General features: G+C 53.7%; 1 protein-coding gene across 3 annotated transcripts; it reads right to left on the bottom strand.

Annotated features, from left to right (window-relative positions):
- Nucleotides 1-13,139: 13,139 nt before the first annotated feature.
- ARID5A (AT-rich interaction domain 5A) lies at nucleotides 13,140-25,564 on the bottom strand. Of its 3 annotated transcripts, XM_045079172.1 has the most exons (7): nucleotides 25,439-25,564; nucleotides 18,156-18,271; nucleotides 16,559-16,697; nucleotides 16,153-16,205; nucleotides 15,531-15,628; nucleotides 15,105-15,264; nucleotides 13,140-14,754 (listed from the first exon to the last, which is right to left on the bottom strand). In XM_045079172.1, exons 1-7 carry the CDS (start codon nucleotides 25,440-25,442, stop codon nucleotides 13,516-13,518), a joined length of 1,809 nt encoding a protein of 602 aa, XP_044935107.1. In that variant the 5' UTR covers nucleotides 25,443-25,564; the 3' UTR covers nucleotides 13,140-13,515. The 3 variants fall into 3 exon arrangements, with proteins under 3 accessions (XP_044935107.1, XP_044935106.1, XP_012900455.2); XM_045079171.1 differs by lacking the exon at nucleotides 16,559-16,697 and having other exon boundaries at nucleotides 25,439-25,457; XM_013045001.2 differs by lacking the exons at nucleotides 16,153-16,205; nucleotides 16,559-16,697; nucleotides 25,439-25,564.
- Nucleotides 25,565-25,913: the final 349 nt, after the last annotated feature.

The raw sequence follows: 25,913 nt of genomic DNA, 5'->3' as shown, positions 1-25,913 counted from the left end.
CTTTGCTGTTGTAGAGCTATCTCTCCCCTCCCTTCAATTCTGTCAGGTTTTGCTTTATATATTGTGATGGTCTGTCATTAAGTGCATGAGTGATTATAACTGTTATATCATCTTATGGCACAGAACCTTTTATCAATATTTAATATCCTTCTTTTGATTTAAAGGCTATTCTGTGATCCATTTACATTTAAAGTAACTACTGGTAAGGGGGTGGGGGGACCTACTTCTGTCATTATGCTATTTGTTTTCTATATGCATGATACCTTTCTATTTTTCTCATTCCTACATTACTGTCTTCTTTTGTGTTTAGTTGATTTTTTTGGTAGCAAAGTGTTTAATTTCTGTTTGTGTATATTCTATAGCTATTTTCTTTGTGGTTACCATGGGGATTGCACCGAACATGCTAAAGTTATAACTGTAATTTGAATTTATACCAGCTTAACTTCAGTAACATACAAAAAGTCTGTTCCTTTATAGCTCTGTCCCTACCCCTTTTGGTTGTTGATGTTACAAAATTACATTTTTACATATTGTGTGCCCCAAAACATAAACTAATGATTCTTTTAAGTGCATTAGTCTCCTAAATTATGCAGAAAAAAAGATTTGGAGTTAGAAACCCAAATTACAGTAATATTAGCTTTTACAGTAATAATTTTTTTCAATGTATTAGTCTCTTCAGTCATGTAAAAACCAAAGCAAAGTATAGCTACAAATGATTGTTATAATAGTTCTTTGGGACACCTGGGTGGCTCAGTCGGTTAAGCATTTGCCTTCAGCTCAGGTCATGATCCCAGGGTCTCTCTCTGGCCATACCTTTGGACAGGTCATGATCTCATTTCTCTCTGACAAATAAATAAAATATTAAAAATAACAATACTGCCTTGAATAAGTACCCATGTCTTTATTATATATCTACCTTTACTGAGATCTTTACTTTTTTTTCTTTTTAAGACTTTATTTATTTGACCAAGAGAGACAGAGACAGAGAGCATGAGAGGAGAGTGAGTGGCAGTGGGGGGCAGGGAAAGCAGAGGGAGAGGAAGAAGCAGCCTTCCTGCTGATCAGAAGCCCAATGTGGGGCTTGATTCCAGGACACTGGGAACATGACCTGAACTGAAGGCAGCCACTTAACTGACTGAGCCACCAGGTGCCCTAAAGTCTTTACTTCTACATGTGGCTTCGAGTTACTGCCCTTTTTTTTTTTTAATTTGTTTAATTTGTTTATTTTAGAGAGAGAAAGAGTGCACAAACAATCAAGAGAGGAATAGAGGGGGAGGGACAAGTAGACCTCATGCTAAGCATGGAGCCAAGTTCCTGTCCTTCCCTGTCCTTTGATTTCAAAGAGAGTCTGTAAATTTGGATTAGGTCATAAATGCCTGTGTATTAATAAAACCCATGAATAAGTGATATGGATCTCTAATCAAAAACCATTTGCCTCCGTGGTGCTAGATTCAAATCAAAAAAGTAAAGTTGCAGGCACCTGGGTGGCTCAGTCGTTAGGCATCTGCCTTCTGCTCAGGTCATGATCCCAGGCTCTTGGGATCAAGCCCTGAGTTGGGTGCCCTGCTCAGCCGGGAGCCTGCTTTTCCCTCTCCTCTTACTCTGCCCCCACCCCAACTTGTGCTCTCTCTCTCTCCCTCTTTCTCTCAAAGAAATAAAATATTTTAAAAAGGGATCTTTTTTATAAAAGAAATGACACGGGGCGCCTGGGTGGCTGAATGGATTAAGCCTCTGCCTTCAGCTCAGGTCATGATCCCAGGATCCTGGGATCGAGCCCCACATTGGGCTCTCTGTTTGACGGGGAGCCTGCTTCTCCTTCCTCTTTGCCTGCTGCTCTGCCTACTTGTGATCTCTCTCTCTCTCTCCCTCTCTCTGTGTCAAATAAATAATAAAATCTTAAAAAAAAAAAAAGAAATGACATGTATCTATTATTATGGTATCACAGAATATTTTCAGTGCCCTAAAAAATCTTCTGTCTTCTGTGAATTGGTTCCCCCAGTCTCCACCACTGGCACTCCTCCCCCCAGAGCAACCACTCATCTTTTTACTGTCTCCATAGTTTGGCCTTTTCTAGAGTGTCATTTAGTTGGAATCCTACACCATGGTGATTCTTTCCCTTAGCAAAATGCTTTTAAGAGAGGATTTGGTTTGGGGAAGACAATATATCAAAAGCTTCTGTCAGGAGTTTTGAGCACTTAAGGTAGGATCATGGATTATTGAAAAACAGCACTTGGCTACCATATTTCTTTTTAAGTTTGTTTATTTTTTTAATAATCTCTACACCCAACATGGGGCTCAAATTTATGATGTAATGTCAAGAGTCGCAGGCTCCTCTGAGCCAGCCAGGCGCCCTTGGCTACCACATTTAACTAAAATGACAGTAAAAGGATTGTTAAAGTTAACATAAAAGGAAACATGATTGTAAAGAACCTAACATGATTGTAAAGAACCTTAGCTCTTTCAAAAGTGAGAGCACTCTTTATTCACTTAAATAATCAAGGACATGATAAAGTCAACCTAAAGCATAAGAAATTATTCTGATAAGACACAGAATCTTTGCCCTCGAAGCAGATAACTCAGAAGGTAAAGAAAAACCTTTAACCAAGCCTTCATTAGGAGAAGAGTAATAATCTAGGAAATTTTGTCATTTTATTTTTTTAAAGATTTTATTTATTTGACAGACAGAGATCACAAGTAGGCAGAAAGGCAGGCGGGGGATGGGGGGAAGCAGGCAGAGGCTTAACCCACTGAGCTACCCAGGTGCCCAAATTTTGTCATTTTAATACAGAAAGCCAGATTCTAGTTTGGCATCAGCATAATATTTGACACTGGAACTTTTTTTTGAAGATTTTATTTATTTATTTGACAAAGTGAGCGAGAGAGAGTCAAGAGACAGAGAGCAAGCACAGACTCCCTGCAAGAAACAGGCTCCCTGCTGAGCAAGCAGCCTGATGCGGGGTTCTATCTGAGGACCTTGGGATCATGACCTGAGCCAAAGGCAGCCGCTTAACCAACTGAGCCACCCAGGTGCCCCTAAAACTTTTTTTGAAAATCATGTAAATAAACCCATCAATCCTTCGCTAATTTTGACCACTCAAATAAAATTCCTTTCTGCAAAAGTACAACTTTCAATATCCATACACGTCCTTTGTATTACAACTTTTCAAGGTGGCAAAAATGGACATGTTTATTTAATAGACCCTCATATATATATCCTTCAGTACCATATAAAGAGCTAAAAATTATGCTGAAATAATGTTTCAGTATTTTATTTTACTAAAAAAGGATTTAGGGGGTGCCTTGGTGGCTCAGTTGGTTAAGCGACTGCCTTCGGCTCAGATCATGATCCTGGAGTCCCGGAATTGAGTCTTGCATTGGGCTCCCTGCTTGGCAGGGAGTCTGCTTCTCCCTCTGACCCTCCCCCTTCTCATGTTCTCTCTCTTTCATTCTCTCTCTCTCAAATAAATAAATAAAATCTTTAAAAATTAAAAAAAAAATTAGGAATTAAACTGAACCCAGTTATTGAATTCAATTTAGAATCAGCCCAAGATTTTAGGTTACCTAAAGGTATCGGACACTATCTTCTAGGTGACACACTGCAAAATAAAATACTCTTGAAATTTACGTTTATCAGAATAATGATTCAATTTGGTTAAGTGCAAATTTTTCATATTCTTTTAACATTAAGTAGAAGTGGTGCTAGCTTATTTGATCAGTAAATCAGTAGGAGTTTAGGAAGAACATATCCAAATAGAATAAGATGTAAACTTATACTTAACACTGATAACTCATAGGAGACATAGCTATTTTTTTGTTAAACCATATTAAATAAGTCTCATTAGTCTCATACAAAAAAAATTATATAAATTATGTGCTATTGAATTCTTAAAACATTTGAGTTAGTGTGTATGCTTTTTTTTCCCCCCCACACTGAAAGTATTAGAGGTTCAATTTCCTTAATTTGGGGGAATTTTAGGAATGTTCAATTCATATACGCTCCCATCTCTAAGATAAATAAATCTCAATCAGAATAGAGGTCTGTAAGAGATTTATAATCTAACTAATTTGATAATCAGAAGGTAAGAAAATACTACCTACTCAGACACAAACATATAAACAGGCCTCATGGCATCAATTCTAAAATTTCAGCGATGGGTCAAGAATACACAGAGAAAAAACTCTGTTTTTTAACATTTCCTATCAGTGAGCTGTTGTCTTCTCAGTAGGTACAAATTCTTAACTGATGTGAGTTCAAAATAAACAAACAGAAGAGTAGCAAGCTAAATGTTTCATTGTCTTTCACCAACAAGGACAAGACCTCTATAAACCATTAAATCATTTTTTAGTACTTTTCCTCACCCCTCCTGCAGATCAGTGGAAGCCTGCTAACCTAGGAGAACCCATCTCATATCTCTCACTGTCTCCCCCAGTAAGCCCCTCCCTCCTCTTCCCCTACTTTTCTTTCCCCTGCCCTCTCCTCCCTCTGTCTCTCTTTTCCTCTCTCTGATTTAGACTTCAAATTCCACTGTGTCTGGTCTGGCTTTCTTTTGCTTTCTATGCAAGCACAGGTTTTTTGTTTGTTCTTAAAGATGTATTTATTTAATTTAAAGAGAGAGAGAGAGAATGCAGGGGAGAGAGACCGAGAAAGAGAGAGTCCTACGCAGACTCCATACTGAGTGTGGAGCCTGATGTGGGGCTGATCCCAGGACCCTGAGATCACGACCTGAACCAAAAGAAGAGTGAGACGTTTAACTGACTACACTACCCAGGCGCCCCCAAGCACAGGTTTGACAAGGCGCAAGAGTGGGGCAAAGCAGCCTGCAAAGACTATCTTATGAACTCTAGGTATTGTTTGCATGTGACTGATGACTAGGTTTTTCCTAGAGAAGACTAGTCAAATCTCCTTCTTGGTTCCTGTTATTTTTAAATTTTTATTTATTTATTTATTTTTAGAGTGAGAGAGAGTGCATGAGCATGGGGACAGAGGGAGAGGAGAGAGAGAATCTTAAGCAGGCCCAATGCCCAACACAGAGCCTGACATGGGGCTTGATCTCATGACCCTGAGATCATAACCTGAGCCGAAAGCAAGAGTCCAATGTCTATTGGGTGCTCAGTAGCAACCCAGGCGCCCCTTGGTCCCACTTCTTGAATGTAGCTCAACACTAAACAATATTTACTGAAAACTCTGGGGTGACTCAGATTCTCCACTACCTGGTAAGCTTTCCTCCGCTTATTACAAATCAGAAAGGCCTAACCTACTGTCTGGACAGAGTCCTTTACTTCCCTGTGAAATGGAAGCCCAGGGGACTGTGAGTTCCTTACCCTCAGGGGTGTGTTTTGGCAAAAGTGATGGAGCAGCAATTTTGGCCACCGAAGACCAGTATCCTTGTCTTGGCCACAGAGGGCTGTTAGGCTGGCCTGTTAGGTGGCCCAGCTCAGCCCAAGGTCCCTGGGCATCCTCTCAGTCATTACTGACTTGGCAGGGGAACAAGGCTCAGCCCAGCTCCATTGCTGTGGGTCTGCAGCCCGAGTCCTATAGCTGGAGTCCCTGGATATTCACCATAAAGGACACCTGGATGGCTGGCAAGTTCAAGTAGCAGAAATTGCTTCTGGCTGGCTTATACCCAGAAGGATTTATGTGGAGGATTCTGGGACTCCAAAATGACTGACTCCTGACTCCAAAAATGTTGGGGTGTCCCCAAACATGCAGGGCCTCCCTGGAGCATAGCCACGACCCTGATTCAGCTTCATTAGTCCAGTTAGATAGTGTCTGGCCCAGACAGGGGAAAAGATAGTGTTGGACCATTCTGGAGATGGCTGTGGGGTATTTTCTGCAACCACACAGATGCTACCAACCGAAAGAAGCAAAATTCAAGATCAAGGTCTGATAGTGTTGGTTTCTTCTGAAGCCTCTCTTCCTGGTGTACAGATGGCTGCTTTCTTGCTAAATCCTCAAAAGGCCCTTAAAGATGGCCAGTTGGAGCTCTCTTATGTCTCTTCTTATAAGGACACCAGTCATACTGGATTAATGCCCCAGTTCTGATGACCTCATTTAACTTTTTAACTTTAATTACCTCCTTAAAGGCCCTGCCTCCAAATCCAGCCTTATTAGGAGCCTGCCAGGAGGCTGGGGAAACAGGGAACAGAATTGCTATGATTGGCCTACGTTAATCATGTCCCATGATCCCAGAGAATCTGGGGATGACATCCCCGACCTAGTTGAAATTCTGTTAGTAAGAGCAAAGGAGAGGTGAGTGTTAGATGGACAACCGAGGGAGCAGCCACACCACCGTGTGGCTCCTGACCAAGCATTTGATCACACTCCACAAGCCCAGTAGCACAAGAGCAGATTCATTCTGGCCACCTCCTCCCACCACCCCAGTCCCCCATGCACAGACCTGGGCCACACCGTCCAAGGCCTGGTCCTCTTCTGGTCCTTCAAATTTGTGAGCTACCAGCTCCTTCCCGTACATTTCTTAACTTACCCAGATGGTTCCTGTTGCCTAGCTTCAAAGAGCACTATTAAATACTCATTTAAAAGGTTATAGTGGGGGGTGCCTAGGTGGCTTAGTGGGTTAAGCCTCTGCCTTTGGCTTGGGTCATGATCTCAGGGTCCTGGGCCTGAGCCCCACATTGGGCTCTCTGCTCGGCGGGGAGCCTGCTTCCCTCTCTCTCTGCCTGCCTCTCTGCCTACTTGTGATCTCTCTCTCTGTCAAATAAATAAATAAAATCTTAAAAAAAAAAAAAGTTATAGTGGAACGGGACGCCTGGGTGGCACAGTCAGTTAAGCATCTGACACATGATTTTGGCTCAGGTAGTGATCCAGGTCCTGAGACCAAGCCCAAAGGCACTCTGCGCTGAGTCTGCTTAAGACTCTCCCTCTCTGCCCCCTCCTCCCCACCACCTTGCACTCTCTCTGTTTCTCTCTCTTTCTCTCAAATAAATAAATCGGTTTTTTTGGTAAGATTTCATTTATTCACTTGACTCTGAGATAGTGAGAGAGGGAACACAAGCAGGGGGAGTGGGAGAGGGAGAAACAGGCCTCCCACTGAGCAGGACCCTGCTCATTCCCTCTCTCAAATAAATAAATAAATAAATAGACTTTTAAAAGTAATAGTAATAATATGTTATATATATATAAATTTATAAATGCATAAATATAATTATATATAAAAATATTTTTATAAAATATAATATTTATAAAATTTTATATATTATATTATAATATGTTTCTATATTTATATACTATATTTAAATATTTATATATTACCAATTATATATTATATTATATATTATAATATATATAATTATATATTATATATTATATAATATATAATATGTAAAATTATATATATATATATATCCTCTCCTCACAGTCCATGGGGGAAGACCTCTCTTCTCTTTTTGGAAGGGTGGGGTGGGGCGGGGTAGAGCAGCATACCTGGATTTTTCCCAATCTGTCTCCCTATTACGACCCAGGCATTCAACTCAGTAGCTCATGGGCAAGTGACGTCCAGCCCAGGCTTCTAGCACTGGGCTCCTGGCCCAAGCCCTTCTGCCCCACAGCCCTTGCTCATGTGCTCATGCGTGGAGGACCTGACCTGCGCTGAGATGTGGCTAAGTGAGCCTGCAGGCACGCACAGAGAGGCAGGGAGATGAAAACGGCCGCTCTGCGGCAGGTGACCGACTTCTACTTCCTAGGTCCTTGGCAGATATTGCTAATCAATGGCATCACTTTCACACTCAAAGCCAAGCTGGGCAACCAGGAATGATGAGAGCTGGTGCCTGGGGTGAAGCTGTTGACCCCTCTTGCCCCAGGCCCAGACAGGACCCAAAGGTCGAGGTGGGGTGGCTCTTAGTCAGAAGCCAGGCAGGAGAGCTGCCGTCACACACAAGCTGGAATTTCAAAAGCCCTGAGGTAGAAGGCTGGGTGGGTGAGGGGGGTGGGGTAGGGGACTGGGGCGTGAGCTGGGGATGGTCAGGCTGGCCAAGCAGAACTGCAGAGAAGGAGGTGATGACTCATGTGCATCCAGAACCTTACAGAGCACTTTCACTGAATGCCCACAACTCTTGAGGTAGAAATGACTCACTTCCGTATTACAGATGAGGCAACAGAGGCCCAGGGACGTGTGTCTGGCAGCTGCTCTCTGGTCTACTTGGAAGGCACACTTCCTCTGAACTAATAGTTTAGAACACAGGTAAGCACAGGACAAAAGATCAGCTTCTCCTCAAAATTCATCCAGGAGCTGTGGTTGCCCATGAGGGCTAGGCGCTAGGCTCAGCCAGGTGGTGCTGGGGAGCCCTCCATCAGGAGGAAGGGGGCTGGGAGCATGTGCTGATTCATGGGGCGACATCAACACTCGCACTCTGGCCTGGTTCAAGCTACCAGAGAGGCATCCTTGAATTTGGAGTTGGGAGGAGATGAGCCAGGAGGAGGCCACCCCTGGCAATGCCTCAGAGCCGCATGGCTGCTGGCCCTGTGTGGTTGTTCAGCTCTCCCTGGGCTCTGTGATCCCCACGGGCTTGCTCCTGCCGGGGTGAGAGTTTCTTGCTGTTGCTTGCGAGTATAAAGGACCTAAGAACCCTCACTGACCTTGTGGGGGCATCAGTCTCCGGGCTTGTGTTCTGCCTTCCAGCTCCTCCATCTTCCCTACCCCGCTGCTGCTGCCTCAAGGGGGGGGGGGGGGGCAGGGCCGAGCAGGAGCCCTGGACACGGTGGGGAAACCTCCCTGGAAGGGGCTGGTGGTGCAGCCATCCTTCTAAGACCCTTGCTCGGAGCCCCTTCTCCCTGTTCCCTTCGACCCCTTCCCTCCCTCGGAGGTGGGGGGAAGCAGAGGGGTTCATAATCAGGCTGGGCATCAGCTGGCACTTGCTGTGTGCTCCTGGGAGGGAGTAGCGGGGGAGGGGAGGTGCCCCCGAGGAGCTGGGAAGGTGCTCTCAGGACCAGGACTGTGTTCAAGGTGGGGCGGTCACTGGCCTTTCATCAGACGATAGACCAACCCTCTCTGCATCTCATTCTGCCTCACAGGGCAGAACCTAGAAGTGACCATACTCATTTCACAGAGGCACAGAGTGGCCCAGGGAAAGGCAGAGGCTTTGCATAGCTCAGGAGGTGGGCAGGATGGGGACCCACGCCCTGTCCAGCTCACCACGCGTGTCCCTGCTGGCTCGTGCACCAGGGCCCATGCACAGGCAACTAGGCAACAACCAGACTGCTCTGCAGGCTCATGGGAAGCCCTGCTGAGTTTCCCCAGCAGCGACCTTCTTGGAGTCACTAGCTTAGGAAACTGATCGTGGGATAACAAGGAGGGAGAGCTGCCACCTAGTGGCCGCACATGGCAGGACTTTGTCTTGAAGGGTGGGAACGATGAGCCTGGGGTGGGCCCGGTGGCCTGGCTGGAGCTGGGTCCTCTGGGCTTGAGGACAAGCTGGTCTGGGTGAACTGGAGTCAATGAGCAGGTGTACCCTGTCCACGGGGCAGCAGCCACTACCGAGCTCTAGGAAATGGTCTCATGGGGCCAGAAATTCTGATTTTTTTTTTTAGATTTTATTTATTTGACAGATATTACAAGTAGGCAGAGAGGCAGGCAGAGAGAGAGGAAGGGAAGCAGGCACCCCACTGAGCAGAGAGCCAGATGCCGGGCTCCATCCCAGGACCCTGGGATCATGACCTGAGCCGAAGGCAGAGGCTTTAACTCATTGAGCCACACAGGCACCCCAGAAATTCTGATTTTTTTAAAGAGAAGCCCAATATCCAAAATTTGATGTGAAATCTCCTGAATTTTAAACACTGGCAACTAGTTACAAAAACATTTATTTCAATGACAATCAAACTAAACACATCTTCAGGCCCCTCTCTGGCAGGCAGTAAGGGAGTATCTCAGGGTGAGCAACTCAGGGTGGGCATGGATGTGGCTGGCGGGGGAAGCCCCACAGGGATGAGATTTCCATTTAAGCTCAAAACCAGAGCCTCCCCCCACCCCGTGCATTGTTCCCACCAATCCACCTGGCAATACAACAGTTTTAGCCGCCCCCTCATTCCCCCTCAGAAGCCACCAGGATCCATTGGTCCCATCCTGGGTCCTGGGTCCCTCACTCCTCCCCCCAACTTCCACTCTGTGGCGCCCCCATGGTGATCACCCTTGCTCGGCAGATTCTCTGGTGCATCGTCCACTCTTGTGGGAGCCAGCATCCCCCACTCCAACTCCCTTGGTCACAGCCAGTGACCCCAGGTGGCAGAGAGATCACCTCACTGCGCTAGTCCCACAGAAATTCCTGCCACTAGCCTCTTTGGGTGGGAACATGGTGCTTTCCATAAGCCCCACAGCCCTGCCCTGTGCAGCCTTGCCCCCTCTTTTGGGGATCTCTGGTTGCCCTTCTCCCTCCTCAGACCTCTAACCCCTTAGTGCCCAAGCTCCTGAGAAAGGAAACACTCCCCAGAGGCATCCGTGACTCCCCCCACCACTGCCCCCACTCCAGACCTGTGTTCCCGCCTGCTGCCTGTGTTTCCATAAAGGGGTTCCCCACGCCCCTTCCCACCTCCCAGAAACCACAGGCCTCTTGTGAGCACAGAGGCCAGGACCCTCCTCTGCTCCAGCTCACTCTGGGACCCAGAAGGGTCCACACATCCAGCTTCAGCACCTCTCTCTCCACCATCTCTCCCCCCATCTCACTCTGCTCCAACCCCATAGGTCCGCTAGTTCCTCGGCCGCATTCCCACCCAAGGCCTCTATCCTCCCCGGCCCCTCTGCTCTCTGCCCCGGGAGCTGCATGGCTCTCTCTGCCCCTTCCTCGGCTGTTGCTCAGATGCTACCTTCTACTGAGACCTCCTGGCCACTCTGCTTAATCTCTGCACCCCAGACATGGGTGGTGGTGACGGCAGCCCGACCCCATGAACGCAGTCAGTGCCCCTGAGTTGTACCCCTAAAAATGGTGAAAATGGTAAAGGTTATGCTATATTTTGCCACAAAAACAAATTGTACACTCCACTCCCAGCCCTGTTTGCCTACCTCCTCCGTGCTGAACTCCTCCATATTTTAGTTATTCTCTTCCCGCCGTAGAAAGTCAACAACATGAAGACAGGGGCTTGGATGTTCTGTCCACTGGGGGTTCAGGTGTGCCTCCCAACACCTGACACAGTGCCTGGAACCTGCTAGAACAGTAGCTCGGTGTGTCAAGTGACTGACACATGGCCTTCTACTTGAACGGTCAGAAAGCAAAGGGGTGGGGATTGTGGGGATGTCCCTTCCAGAGTCGCCTCCACCCACTGCCGCCTTCTTTCCGATTTTGGTACACACGCAGCCAAAGCAAGCCCTCCCTGCCACGCTCAACAGCTTAAATGCCACAGCCCCACAACCTCAGGCGGTGGCCGCCTCTCAAGGAAAGGCGTAGTCCCCAGAGCAACCACCAGAGGGCACCACCACCACAGCGCTGAACCTTCTGTGCCCACGTTCGGCTGCCAGGCACACACCTCCCACCTCTGTGCCAGAGTGAGGCCGCTGCTGTGGCTTTGTGGATGGAAGGGCCCCCAGCGACCCTGCCGCTTCTCAGGCAGGACCCTGCACACAACAAGCAGCCCTTGCCTCCCCCTTCCCTAGGGGAATCTGACCCCCTTCCTGGCAGCTCGGGTGCGCAAGGCATTTGCAGAGAGAGTCACAGGGAAATTCAGCCCTCCCACCCCAACTGTCTACCACTCCAGAAACCTGGAGAGATGGGCAGCGTGCGGGTGCATGTGGGAACCAGGGGCTTAGGACTGGAGGTCGGGTAGCTACTCAGGCTGGTATCTGACATTGCCCAGGAGAAAGGTGGGGAATTGAGAGGCCCCCCACAGAGCCAAGAACGGTGACTGCCACCGTCCGACTACTCCATCCCTGGTCCCCACTTGAAGGGCAGCTCTCTGGCCTGTGCCCATCTGAGCTCCCCCTCCACAGGCAGCTTCCAGAATTGGAGGCTGGAGGCAAGAGGAGGCTGGATGGGACCGGTGGGCTGGATAGCTCACCTCCTGGTGCTAGGTATGTTGTGTGTGCCCTGGGCCAGGTTCTGTCCTACTCAGTGGTGGCACTGGGCAAACAGAGCCCATCCCTGGCCTCAGCCTACTCATCTGTTAACTAAGTGTGCAGGGCGGGGGTGCTGGGGGTGTCATCACATAGATTTTCCCTCCCATGGCCTGAGCCCCTGAGTATCCCAGAAGGAAAGCAAGTTCCAGTGGTGGATGTCAGAGGCCACCATTGACCAGTCTGAGGCTGTCAGCTGGGGGCCTGACCCCACACCTACTCCTACTCCCCTGCCACTGGGTCCAAGACCAGTACTGCCTTTGCAGTAACATGTGTGAGCTCGGCAGGCTACTGTCCCTGGCTTCTGAGAACAGGCAGCCTGGGGAGGGGAGGAAAGCCTTGGAAAGGGGCCCTCCCACCCTCCCTCCTACTGAGACAGATGGGGGGCCCACTGGTCCCCACACACAGCCTTTAGGAAGGAGGGTATTAGGCTTCAGGGTTTGAACCCCCACAGCAACTATGGCTGAGAACCTGAGAGCCTGACCACTTCACTCCCCTTTCCCTCTGGGTGCCTGCCCGCCCCCTCCCACCACCCACCTCCCCATGTTGGGAACCTCCTGGTCCATCCCTGTGCAGCAGGAGATGGGGAGTGGGATGGGGGCTTTGGGAGGATTTGATAAGTCCTATGAGTCCATCACCAAGACCAGTTCAGGTTCCCTGCTCACACCCTTGGTCCCCGGGGGACTAACAGCTGTGGGACTCATCCTACTGTTCTGTTCGGGGTCCTGTGGCTTAGCTCGGACTAGTGAAGTCACACCCAAGCGCCTAACTCTGTTCTGTCGCTTCCCTGCTGAAGGAATGAGGCAAGTGGCCAGCCCTCTCTGAACTTAGATCCCCACCTACAATGAGGCAGATAACAGGCGGCTGTCCGGAGACTCCTGGGAAAGCGGATAGAAGGCACAGGACAAACATCACCGCCTGCTGAAGTGTGAACAGGAGGCTGAGTTCTGCTTTGGGTCCTGCGGGTGGGAGCATTTCAGACCCGAGTGGATGCTAGAAGGTCTCTCTCTCGGCTCCCCCAGCCATGAGCGGGCCCCAGCCCCCCTGCCCCTGGGAAGGGCGGCACCATGCACACCTCAGACCGGGTAGATTCACGCTGGTCTTTTATTGGCTTTTCCATGGCAGCCTGGATACCTCAAGCTGCTCCCCCCTCCTCAGCCCTGCAGCACCTTCCTGGCTTCCACTCTGGGGACCTCACCGGGAGCGGCCAGCTGGGCACCGTCTTCTCCCAAGTCCCGTCCAACAACCGGGACCCCATGCTCGGGCTGCTTCCTTGAGACAAACCCGGGGTTCCCACGGCCTCCCCTTTGGTGCCGGGCTCCCTAGACAGGGATGCGTTCCTGCATTGGGCACAGCCCAGCTCTCCCGGGGACTAGGCTCCAGCCCAGACCCCGGGCAGTGCCTCCCTGGCTCAGGCCCCTTCAGACCCTGCACAGCACAGTGCAGCACTGCGGCCTCCGACTTAAAGCTTGGTGTTGAGATGGAAGAAGTGGGGTGCCGCGTAGGTTGTGGCAGGAGGCACGTGCCATGCAGACGAGGCCGGGCAAAGTCTGTGGCGGAAGGCGCTGTCGAAGGACGCTGGGGGAAAGTGCATCAGACCCGTGGCCATGGGTGAGGGCGCTGTCGTGGTCAGGAAGTGGGCCGGAAAGGCAGGGATGACCAAGGGGCTGAAGGGGAGTGTGGCCTGGCCCTTTAAGTGGTCCGGGGTGCTGGCAAAGTTCAGCGGGCAACGCAGCATGCTGCCCCTATAGGCCTCAGGAAGGGCAGGCCCCAGGCTGGGGCCCAGCAGGCAGGATACAGCCAAGCCAGACCCCACGGATTTGGCCCCACACTCCTTGGCATCCATCTCCTTAAGAAAGGGAGACACGGCCCGCAGTTTTTTGCCACCAGGGGCAAACCCCTCTTCTTCCAGGCTACGCTTGTTGCTCAGGCTGGTGCTGCTAGGGAAGGCAGAGAGGGGAGCAGGGCTCTCAGCAGGTACCTTAGCCATGGGGGACACCCAGCAGGCTTTGGGCTTGGGGTAGGGGCTGCCCTTCCTAGAGCTGCCTTTCTGGAATGCAGATGGGCGGTTGGCGTCCCCGCCCCACACCAGCTGGGACTCCTTGACCGCCAGGCCCTCCTCTTTGCCAGGAGGCCCCAAGAGGACCCCATCTTTAAAACTGGGGAAGAAGTCCCGAGGGTGCTGGCTGACAGGCTTCAGCACCTCAGTGGGGTACGCATGGAAACAGCCAGTGAAGACGGGGGCTGGCAGGTGGGGACCTGCCGGAGCCTCCTCCCTGAGGCTGCCACCAGGGGCCTGTAATCCCTCCTGAGGGCTCAGCCGGTGCCTGGAGTTCTCAGCTGGCTTTCCTGGGCGCTGTGGGCTTTCCGAGAGGAGACCAGCTGCGGAGGCCTGGGGGTCCCTGTTAGGGCTGCCGGCCCCATGGCGACAGCCCTCCTCCTGGCACTGCAAGGCCTCTGCCTTGCTCACCTGGGCCAGGAGTTTCTTTTTGGCCAGTGGTGACATGATGCCATGTGTTCCTTTGCAGTAGAAGCTGGACAGGAGCCGCTTGTAGGCCTCAGGGCAGCCGCTGGCACCCGTGAATGGTAAAGAGGGCCCCAGGGCTGGGCCTGGCTGTTCTGGGCCCTCCCTGGGGGGTTCCTGGCTAGGAAGCTGTGCCAGGTCAGGGGCGGCATCGGTTTTTGTCTTTCCAGGCACCATCTAGAAGGAGAAAAGGCCATGTCTCAGGGTTAGGTGTGAGGCCAAGTATCGTGACCTGGGGACCCCATGGCAGCTAGGGGCATACCCAAGAGCCTCTGTTCGCCCTTCCAGCACCTTTGTGAGAAGTTTCCCAAAGGTATTTTGTCCTCTGAACAGACAGAGCCTGATATCAGGACACAGGGCCTGGTGACCGAGGTGCAGACTGGAGTTCAGACCGGACATGGCCCCCCACAGATCTGCCTTCAGAGCAGGTTCTGGGTTTCCTGGGGAGGGAGCTCTGCAGCCATGGTGTGGGCAGGGATGGTGAGGCCCAGGGTCCGCTGGTGGCCCGAGGCAGGCTCAGAGCTTACCTGGTCCAACCGTTTCTCCTCCTTGGCCTTCTTCAGCTTCTCAGGGGCCCCGTCATCGCCCCGGGGCTCCTTGGCCATCTTGTACTGCTTCCTGGGCTTGGAAGGGGGCAGCGGCTTGTCGTCCTCCCCCTTCAGATGCCGCACATATGGGAGCACCAGCCTGAGAAGGACAGCGTGTCCACCAGGAGGCCGGCCCATGCCACACCGCCCCACTGTCTAGGCCCCCTGGCTTCCCCGCACCGTCAACACTCCTGCCCGCCCCTGGGGCCCATGCTCTTCCTCATCTGGGCTGGGATGAGCACAGCGCACACTGCTCAGGCGGTCCGTGGTGTGTCCACACCACACCCCACTCCTCGCCCTGCCGCAGCTGTGCCCCGCTCCATGGTGCCAGCCAAGGTCACCGCCGGGGTCTCCAGCCAGCCGTACCTCTCGTAGTGGCGGCGTGTGCACGTGGCCGCGCTCGTGCTGCCCGGGCTGCCCCCCAGCTCGTCGTACACGTTCTTCCAGAGGCGGCGGCCCGTCACCTGCAAGGGCACCACATGAGGCCACGACCGGCACACACTCCCCTGGCAGTGGGACGTCCTGGCAGCTCCAGACCCCCGCTTGGCAGGGATGGGGGCAAGGACTGCAGTTTTGCAGCTGCTTCTCCAGCAGCGGCGGTGGGGTGGTGGGGCTCCCCTGGCCGCTAGCCAGTTCTGCCCCCTAGGGCCCGCCATCTGACTGCCAGCCAAGCAGCTTTCCCGGCACTGGGGGCGGGGTGGGGGGGCGGGGGGCGGGTGGGAGCTTGCACGAGGAAGACAGAACAGATGGGAAGACAGGAAAACTTGCTTTGAGCAGCAAAGTACCAAGACAAGGTAGGCCCTCTTCCCCACAGCATGCGGGACAGCTGCGGAAGGGGCAGGGTTTGGGGCCCTGCCTCTTCCTCCTATCTGGCCGTGAGGACAGCTCTGTCCCCAGACCAGGCTCTTCCTCCTCGGGTCCCCACAGGGTCCAGGGGGGACAGGGTGCAGGATGCCACATGCTGAGGACTCAGAGGTACCCTCCTTACCATCTCATAGGCCCCCAGCTTCTCCACTGCTTTGTAGATTTTCCACAGGTTAACTGGAGAAGAGAGAGGGCAGGGCCCCATCAGTCTCCATGGGAGGAAGGGGTAGCCAGCGGCCCATTCCCCTGGACCTGTCAGGTGGGCACAGAACCAGCACACGCCCAGACAGGGTCAATGCAATGGATGGCTGGCCAGGCCCTGAGTGCTGGGGGCCCGGTGTCCGGTGAGGACAGAAATCCGGCCCCACCCGCTGCAGCCCTGCTCCTGGAGGGGGGCGCCCTTTCTGTGTGCGACCCCTGTGGGCTGGCATCACCCAGGGCTGCCCAGAGTGGGGGTGCCTGCCCGACACCCTGCCTGGATGGGATCCCCTACCGGGCTCCCCCTCCCTGCCTGCACCCCAGGGACGCACTCTGCTTGAAGCCGAGATGGGGCACCCTCTCGATGGGCGTGTGTCGCTCCTTCATGAACTTGTAGAGGCTGACCAGGAAGGCCTGCTCCTCCTCCCGCTCCTGGTCCTCCTCCCGCTCCCCGCCTGCCTCGGGGGAGTCCTGGAAAGAACAGGAGGCATTGGGATGAGCCCCCAGTTGGTGGGTGGCTGGGGACAGGCGGAACCACCGGCTGCTGGGGAGGAAGGAGTGGTGTGGCCCCCAACCCAGGCTCCTGCAGGAGGAAGCAGCGGCTAGAGCGCCTGTTTCTAGCATCAGAAAGGTGCATCTGTCAGCTGTTAGTGCCCAGGACCCCGGGTCACAGTCCACAGGGGCCTGGCTCCAGAGACGGCCACAGGAGCAGCCCTGCAGCTTTTCCAGGCTCTCTAGGCACAGACCACTTCTCTGTCGTGCTCTAGATTTGTTCTGTTTGCATCTCGGCTCCTCTACCAGACTGTGAGCTCCTGGTGGCAGGCTCCTGGGGACCCCTATGGTCAAAGCCAGAGGAATGAAGTGCCTGGTGTTTTCTGGCACTGCAGGGTCCTGTGTCCACTGAGCCTTTGCTGTGGCGGCCTGCCTCTCTGAGCTGCTGGTCTGCTGGCGAAGCCCTGTCCTGGGTTCCTGACGGCCCTCTGTCAGGTGCACCAGACTTTCGGTTTCTGCTTCCAGAGGGACAATTTCTGCTGAGGCTTTTCACTTGTTGGTGGCTCAGGGCAGAAGGGTACGGTTGAGCTTGGGTTCGGGGCTTGGAGAACAGACAGCTCCCAGGTCCTGGATGGGGACGCCCCAAACACCAGAAGCAGGTAAATCATCTGGGCGGGAAACAGTCCAGAGAGCTGTGCGTGCCCAAGATACTCAAGCACCACGGCAGTGTTTCTGACCCCTGATAACAAACAGCTCACGAACTCACGCATCACCTAAGAAACTGTAACGTACTGGGGACCCCAAGGGCTGGTCTGGTGCAGGCCTCAGAAGGAAGGCCCTCTCGCGGCCACTCTTCCCGTGAATCCGCTCTTCCACGCAAGCTGTTGAGAGCTGTTACCGTGTCCAACTACTCTTCCATATGGACCAGGATTTTCACTCCAGACTGTGCCACCAGAGCAAACGGCCCGAAGGAGTGGGTGCTGAGGCCAGCGCTCCACAACGTCCCCCGCGGCTCCCTCTCAGACCACACTCACCAAAACAGCCTCAGTGGTCTCACTGAGTGACTTTGATCTCCACGCTGTGAACTTGGAGGAGGCATGGGTGTACATGTGGTTTGTCCTAAAACAGTGCTTTTATCTGCTTTATTCATCAGGGTTCTGGGCACATCACTTGCTAAGAGAGTTCTGCCAGGACAACTAAGTGAAACCCCTGCCACAGGTGACAGGCGGGTCCAGTGTCCCTGGCTCCCAGCTCCCACAGCTCCTGATGGAGGCTGGAAACCGCAGGGCTGGGCCCTGCTCCTGGCTCTGCCGGCTGAAGGGTTGGGAATACAACCTCCTGAGAGCCTGGGGAGTCCCCAGGTTCACCTGGGAGGCTGTGCACAGGGGAGGGAGAGGGCAGGGAAGAGACTCCCCAGGGGTCACCCCCCCAACTCACCTCCAGATGGACGGGGCTCTGGCTCCTGCTCTGCTCACCATGGGGTTGAGGGGACACAGATGGGTCAAGGGATTCACCCTCCTCTGACTGTTTCTTTTTCCCTTTGATAGGAGGTGCTGCAAGGAGACAAGCAGAGGGGGAGGGGGAGAGAGCACTTGAGGCAGAGGCTGAAGAGCAGGCAGTGAGGAGCGGTCCTCCAGGAGAGACGGCAGGTCCTCCCACCCCCACCGAACTCGGCAGGTGGGAAGCCATGTGTCCTCTGCCCCCCGGGCCCTGACTGCACGCAGGCTGGCTCTCCGCACGCACCTACGGGGTCACCCTGGTGGCCCACGTTGCTCTCCCTCCTCTCTGCAGGGCTTACCCCCAACTGGGCCCCACGCCTGTGGCTGTTCCCTCCTCTGTTCCAGCCAGCCCCCCATACCTTTGAAGGAAAGACCCCGGAGGCAAGTCAGAGGAGGGTAAGGTTGGGGCTGCGGCACTCAGGGAAATCCTGTCTCAAAAGCTGCCCCACATTCAGGCAGAGTTTCCACAGCCCCTTGGGCGAACTGGGAAGTTGCTGAGGCTCCCACATTCGGGAGTCCAGAAGCACCACAGCGGGTGCTGGATCCTCCAGGAGGAATCAGAAGACTAGAAGCTCCTGCTTATGAAACATCGGACCTTTTCACACACACCTGCAGAGTCCTAAGTGCCCCTAATTAGGACACTTGCTCCTCTCACCTGCAAGGGTCTGGTAACCCTCCAGGTCTCACCCAACAAGCCACTTCCTCTGGGCAGCCTTCCTCAGCCCCCAGCCAGGCACAGCGCTCCTGCTTCTCGTGACCCTTGTGGCGATTTGCAGCCACCGGGACCCACTGCCCACCACATGTCAGACTTTCTGAAGGTTCAGTGAGCACCCCTCACCCCGCACAGTGGGTGCCAGGTTTCACGGAGCGGGTGCGAGTCTCATAACAACTTGCACCGGGGTGGGGCTGGATGTTACTAAGGGCAGCCATGAGCTGATAGCTGCAGAAACTTCCAGAAAACCCTGGAATGCTGGAACCGGCCTCAGGCCCGCTGACAGGCCGCAGGGCACCTGCACTTAGGAGCCCAGAAAGGAAAGGAAAGCCCTTTCTTTCCTTCTAACTGCCTTTCCTTTTTGTTAGCCTAGTGTGAGCTGTCCCATTCTCTGGGTTTGCTCCGACTCAGGAAATCCCTCCTGCTGGGCACCTGTGACAGTCCCCTCTGGTCCTAGAGAGAGAATCTCCTAACAATAAACCCAGACCCGTGTGACCCACGTGGCCAGAACAGACGGGTGACACTTCACTCATGCCGTGTCGATCCCTGGCTCTTGCACGTCTATTCTCTTCTTCTGAAGCCAGAGAGGCCAAGTTGCCTGGCTCCCGAGGAGACCCGGGCTCAAAACGAGGTCTCTCTGAGCACCAAGCCAAGTGGCCTGGCCACCACTGTGGCTGCTGTCGTTACCACCAGGATCTGCGGAGCCTTGATGAAGAGTCCGAATAAGCCTGGGGGAGAAACCCACGCCAAGGCTTGTCAAAAAGAAAGACCATCGGCCTTCCTCTCAGGCTGGCTTCTGATCAATCGAGACATGATCAATATCCCAAAATAACAGGGTGTTAACAACTGAACCCCCTCCACCCCCGCCCAGCAGGCTGATCCCTTTCCTACTGCGTTCTTGGGTGACTGTGCCTCAGTCTTCCCTTCTGTGAAATGGGAGAGAATACCTTGAGTCCTTTGCTCACTGTCCTCCAATTGGTGAAGTCTCCCGTGTCAGTGGCGGATCGGCTTCCACCAGCTCTTCTCCCTGCTCCCCCACCCCCTCTGCCTGTTTTCACAGCCTCTCTGCCTTCTTTCTTGCTGGTCCAGCTTCTCGGCATCAAAGGACTCTCTCCATCCTGAGTCCCTCCCTGTGGTGTTACTGCGGCTTCTCCCTGGAGCCTGCCTGCACACTTGCTCCGGACCCCTGGCAAGTCGCTGCCCTCAACCACCGAAGACTAAGGTGGTAGGACCAGGGCCCATTAGAATCACGAGGGAGCGCTTTGAGACTCTGATGAATGTGTTCCCCTACTCCCCCGCCCCAGTCTGATTTAAGGTTCTGCGAGGAGCATCAGAGTTTAAGGCTCCCTGAGGATCTCAAAGGGCGAACCTGTTTGAGAGCCACGGGGCCCAAGGACCTCTGTCCCTTCTGCCTGGTTCAAGTTGGTGAGCTCTGGCTGGGCCACACTGAGGGAAACCTCCTGGAGTCAGGCACTCGGGTTACCTGGAAAGGAGGTCACCAATCTGAGCTGTTTAACCCCAGACAGGAAAGGACCAGAGCTCTTGCCTAGAGCCACAAAGGGAAATGCTCTCTTTATCTTTGTGTCCAGCTGAGTCCCCAAATGAACTCAGCCTCCCTTCTCTCCCAACCAGGCTAGCTAGCAATGCTCTCTACCCTGGCAGGGCCTTCTGGGCCTCCACCTGCATAGCCTTAGCTGAGGGAGTGCCCCCTCTTTCTCTGGGAAGCCCTCTGTCCTGTGCCTGGCTCCCCTATACCCTCCTTACCCCAGTCATGTGTAGACCAGGGTTCCTGCTAATCTTCATTTGGAAAAGGGGTCTGCTAGGAAAACTAAGTCTGAGACCCCTGCCACAAGTGACAGACGGGTCCCCCGTCTACCTGCCAGGCTCCCAGCTCCCCCACCGTCCAGGGCTGGGCTGCTCTCCCAGCTCTGCAGGGGAAGGAAGGGGCTTGGGGACCAGAAATCCTAGGTTCCCAGCCACATCCAGCCTGCAGAAGCAGGAGAGTCCCATTTGCTCCTGAATGACTGCTGCTGCCAGGAACCACTGAGTTCCTGTCCCTCTCTCACCACAAAGCCTCAGATGCCCCATTGTAAAGGGATGGATCCACTCTGCAAGAAGAAAACCTCTGCTTGCCAAAGAACTGCCATTCAGACATGGCTTTTTCCATCCAGGAAGCAATAATGACAATAATGGTGATTATTATTTCATGTTTACTTTGAACACATCTGGGATCTATAAGGTGTGAGATCGGGATCTAATCCTATTTCCCCCCAACGGTTAGGTGGTCCCAATACAGACCGAGTGATGCCCTTCCCTTAGCGATCTGAAATGCTACTCTCCCCGTAACCTAAAGGCTGAGAAGGAACACATCTGAAACTGTTTCTGGACTTCTCTGTTCTGTTTCATTTACTGTGGCATGCCAACACTGGTGCACACTTTTTTAATTGTAAAACAGCTTACTATCCAGAGGGCAAGTCCCCCACCATTAGTCTTTTTAAATCATTTTTTTTCTGAAATTCAGGATAGTTTTATCACATTCCTTTAAGAAAGAAAACAAACCACTGGAGTTTTGGTTGAATTGCACTTAAATTTAGCAATCACTTTGAACAGAAGTAACACCTTTCCGATGTGGCATCTTTGGGACCGCAGGTCTCCCAGATTCAGGATTCCCCCTGCTGTCCTCAGATATTCCTGCTTAAAGGCCCTGTGTTTCCCATTAAGCTTATTCCTCAGGTTTTGGGCAGCTAGATAATAGCGTGAGAAAAGCTTTGGTAACCTACAGTAGAACTTCGCTCTACAGCCACCGCTGTTCCCTCCTGTCACTGCTGGAAAGAGGACGGGGGCTGCTGGTTGGGCCAGGATAGGAGCCCCTGGCCCCTGGTGACCCAGTGCCTCACTGGGCAGTGAGTAGGGGTGGCCCAGTGCTGGGCAGGGGGATTGCCCAAGGCCCTTCTGGCATTGGGAACCTGATTTCTGTTTAACTCCATTGCTTGTGTTGAAGTCAAGCTTAACCCCCAGGTCTGAGTGCTCGCTTCAGCAGCACATATAATAAAACTCCCAGGTCCGAAAGTCACAGCAGCGAAGAGGTTGGTTTAAGTCACTAAGTCCAAGGAGACTGCTTCCTGAAGGCTGCTAGTTCTCGAGGGATTCCCTACTTCTCTCTCCGCACTATATACACTCCACCAACTCCAACCAGTGCTCCTGGTGGGCCCTGGACTAGGCATTTTGGGACATTGCTTCACTGACTCTAGCCACCCAATGGATACTATCTCCCCTTTTTACAGATACAACACAGAAGGATCCCCGAGGTTCAATAACTCGCCTGAGGTCATGCAGCTTCCTGGTGACAAAGCTGGGATTCAGAACCAGAGCAATCTGTCCCAGGGCTCCCAACCCTATGATCTAGGGTTTTTAACAGAAGCAGGGGGTCCCCAATCTCCCGTCTCACCACTCCTGCTAATCTGCTGTAAAGAGTCTGCCTCGACTGACAAGCTAAAATCAGGCAGGAGCGGGAAAGGAGCGAGGGGGACTCTGACTCCAGAGAGGGGCTCCTTCCACCAAGTCAGCCTCTGCTTCAGGGCTGCCACTCCCCCGGCCGCACCGTGGGTGTGCCAGACCCCCATGCATCTGATGTTCTAAACAGAACAAAGTGGGAAACAAGGCTTCCCACACAAACAACAGCCAAGTGTGTGCTTGTGTACACAGACCTCCCCCCTGTGTGTACACCCCCCCCACGGGGAGATCGGAGGTCTGCGTGTCCTGCTCACTCCCCTCTGTGTGTCACTGTCCAGAGCACTGTGGGGCTGGGAGCAGGTGCTCCGTAAACAGCCGCAGGGGAGCAGTATGAGCTACTTGATCTCAGATGCTCCTGGTGTAGAGAGGGGCTTGGGCTAGGACTAGTTCAAGGCCATAGAGTCTGTCAGAGACCTAGTGCCAGACCCCACTACCTACCATCTATATCTCCTCTCTCTCTCATCCTCCCCACTTTCCTCCTCCCCCTTCATATCTCTCTCTCTCTCTCTCTCTCTCTCTCTCTCTCTCTCTCTCTCTCTCTCTCTCTCTCTCTCTCTCAGCCTGCCCTGCCCCGCCCCATTCACCCTTGGTGTAATGGGAAGGAAGCAACACTTCCTTTCATGAAAAGTCACCCACTGGGAGCACTGCGTCAATTACGACAATAATGGTAACAGGCGTCTCAATAACAACCAGCAGAAACCGCCCCACCTCGCCCGAGGTTGTTGGCTTAAGTTTCTCTTAGTTTGAGCTGGAGCTAAAACAAAGACAGCCTTTGAGGCAGCCCGTCCACTCCATGGCCCAGAAGCCGGCTGCCTGGCGGAGTCTCGGTGCGGAGCTCTCACCAGTGGGCAGTGTTGGGAGGGAGGAGCAGCCAAGGGCTGTGCTCCAGCCAGCACTGAGGATAGCTGAGCTGGACACAGGACCCCTGAAGGCACAGGGTACAGCTTCTGCCCGGCTCTGCCTCAGTGTTTCCCCCTGCCTGGGGGAAACAGGGTTTGAGAGCAGAGGGGCCAAGATGACAGTCTTGAGAGAAATACAGAAAGACAGGGGACATGAGGGCTCCAAATATAAGACTACCAACTCCTGACCCCACTGGAACGCCTGTCCCCCTTTTGCCAGCTCTGGTATGTCCTTAAAGACCCTATTCGGGACTAGGCTGACTCCTCACTGTCGCGCCTCTCCAGGCCTGGGAAGTAGCTGATAATAGTAACAGTTCCTCCTAAGGATGGTTTCCTATGTCCTCATGAACTATATTTCGTGTTCCCATTCCACCTATGGAGAAACCAGGCTCTGTGGCTTGTCCAAGACATGGCCCAAGTGTAGAGACAGGGCCAGGATGGCAGGAAGGCTGCCTAACTCCTGCCTGGGGCACTCCCTGGCCTATTGCTTTTCCACCCCCCACCCCCCACTCAGAGACCCCAGGGGCCTAACAGGGGGTGTGGGCAGTACCTGGTCAGTTTACCACCATGTAACAAGAAGGCAAGAGGGAGGGGAGAGGTATTGGAGAACTGCCTCTCCAGACCTCACTCTAAGCCTCAGTTTCTCTGACTGGATGTCAAAGAAAGAGGGCCTGATCCTCTGAGGTCCTTTCTACCTCTCCTCTGCAACTCCAGAGTTCTAGCCCCAGGTGGGTGCGCAGGGTTCCAGTGGAGTCTGGAACTCGGTGGGGGGGTGGGGGGCGGACAGCAGACTCTCTAGCCACTACCTTCCATTCCTCCTTTGCCGGGGCAGGCATCTGGGTGCAGAGATGCTGACGCCCCCAATAGTGGTCCTTCGGAGGGGGTGAGAAGCACCTGTTGGCCTCCCCTCGGCCCCGCACACTCCTCCCAGCTGGCTAACCACCCGGCAAACAAAGGGCCCCTGGGCCTGGCCAGCGCAGTGAGCCCAGACCTGCACCATGAGCCCTCGCAGTCCGGCGCCTGGAAGGCTCCACCACCCGCCCCCGCTCAACGTCGTTGGGGCTGGGGGGACTTGAACCCCGCTTGAGGGCGCCCCCGGGACACTCTGTGGGAGGACCGAGACGCGGCCACTCCGCAGCTCCGTCAGAGCGCGAAGGCAAACATCTCTCCTCGCACGTTCGCAGCCTGAGCTTCAACTCTCAGCCCCCATCGCTCCCGGGGCTGCCACCCTGTCCCATCTGGAGACCGGAGGAAAGAGAAGAAAAACGCAAGAAAGAAGACGACAGCAAAGGAGGAAGCTACTGCCGGCGGGCAGAAGAAGATGGACAGGGACAAGAATAAGAGAGAACGGAGAGGAAAAGAGAAAAGGGAAGAGAAAAGAGAAAGAGAAAGGGTAGGGGGCGGGAAGCCGGTAACCGCCGAAGGATCAGAACACCCCTCTACTGAAAGAGGAACAGTTGATTCTTCAAAGTGCATTGAGCAAGTTCTTCAAAACCCGCGCAGAGTCACTTTCAGGAAACGGCGGCCGCAGTGGAAAGCGCCCAGCGCGCGCCCAGGGACCCCGGTGCCTCTTCTCGGCCGCGCCGGCGAGTTCTGAGAACCGCGGGGATGTGACGGGGCGGGCGGGGGAGGGGGGGCACATGGGGGCTGGGAGGCAGAGAAACTGCTGCGGACAGCCTGTCACAACAAATTAGCTGAGACCAGCTCGAGATTGAAACCACAGCAGGAAGTGGGATGACAAAACCGTACAGGACTTGGTAAATTTCAGCCAAAAGACGACGAAAAGAGTTTCGAGATAAACGTCCGGGAAGCCCCTGGCCGCCAAAACTTTTTGTCTTTCCTTTTTTCGAAGAGTGTGCGCCGACACCCAGCCTCTCCCTCTCCCGCGCAGGGCGGAGGGCGCGGGCGCCCCAGGCCCGGCTAGGTCGCCGGCGCCTTGGACTGGGAGTCCACTTCCCCCCCACCCCCCCAGTCCCGCTTCGCCCCTTCTAGCGACCCCGACGGCCACGAGGGCCTGAAAGGGATCTGGCAGGGCAATCTCGCCCCCCTCCACGGGGCCGCCAGCCCCGTCCCAGGACAGGCCACGGAGCCGCTTACCCATGGCCCGGCGAGGTCCGTCGGCGCCCGCCCAAGGGCCTCGGCACGACCGGCTCTCCGACCCCGCGCTCTCCGCGCAACTGGCCCGCGGCGCCGCAAGCCTGCCGCCTCCCCGCTGCCCAGTCCCGCCCCGCCCCGCCCCGCCCGGGCACCGCCCCCGCCCGGCTCTGGGCTCCGGTTGGTGGGCCCAATTTCTCCGGGAGGGGGCGAGGGCCGCCCCCGAGCCCGGGGTCCTCTGGGAGTTGTAGTGCGCTTTCCGTCTCCCCAGGCTCAGAGACCCAGATATCTGAAGGAGGCTCTTTGGCTACAGGGCCTGAGGCAGGACACCCGGGAATCACTGCTGCCTGTGCCTTAAGGGGCAAAACTAGTCTTGGAAATTTCCTCCTTGCTCTTCAGTAGGGCACTGGGGCTGAGTGGGGTGAGCAAAGTGCTTCTGACTTTGACTTGAACGGGGTCATGGGTATTTTCCAACTCC

Source organism: Mustela putorius, unplaced genomic scaffold (assembly GCF_011764305.1).
Source record: "Mustela putorius furo isolate JIRA1106 unplaced genomic scaffold, ASM1176430v1.1 tig00000281_pilon_pilon_pilon, whole genome shotgun sequence".
Classification (NCBI taxonomy): Eukaryota; Metazoa; Chordata; class Mammalia; order Carnivora; family Mustelidae; genus Mustela; species Mustela putorius.
Note: the sequence above shows the minus strand (reverse complement) of the source record. Positions and strands in the feature narration are given on the sequence as shown.

Excerpts from the sequence above, each read along its gene's own strand:
- ARID5A (XM_045079172.1), bottom strand. Across the intron at positions 16,698-18,155 it reads AGAGCCCCGTCCATCTGGAG|GACTCCCCCGAGGCAGGCGG; the intron begins GTGAGTTGGGGG and ends TGTTCTTTCCAG. Across the intron at positions 15,629-16,152 it reads AGCTGGGGGCCTATGAGATG|GTGACGGGCCGCCGCCTCTG; the intron begins GTAAGGAGGGTA and ends GTGCCCTTGCAG.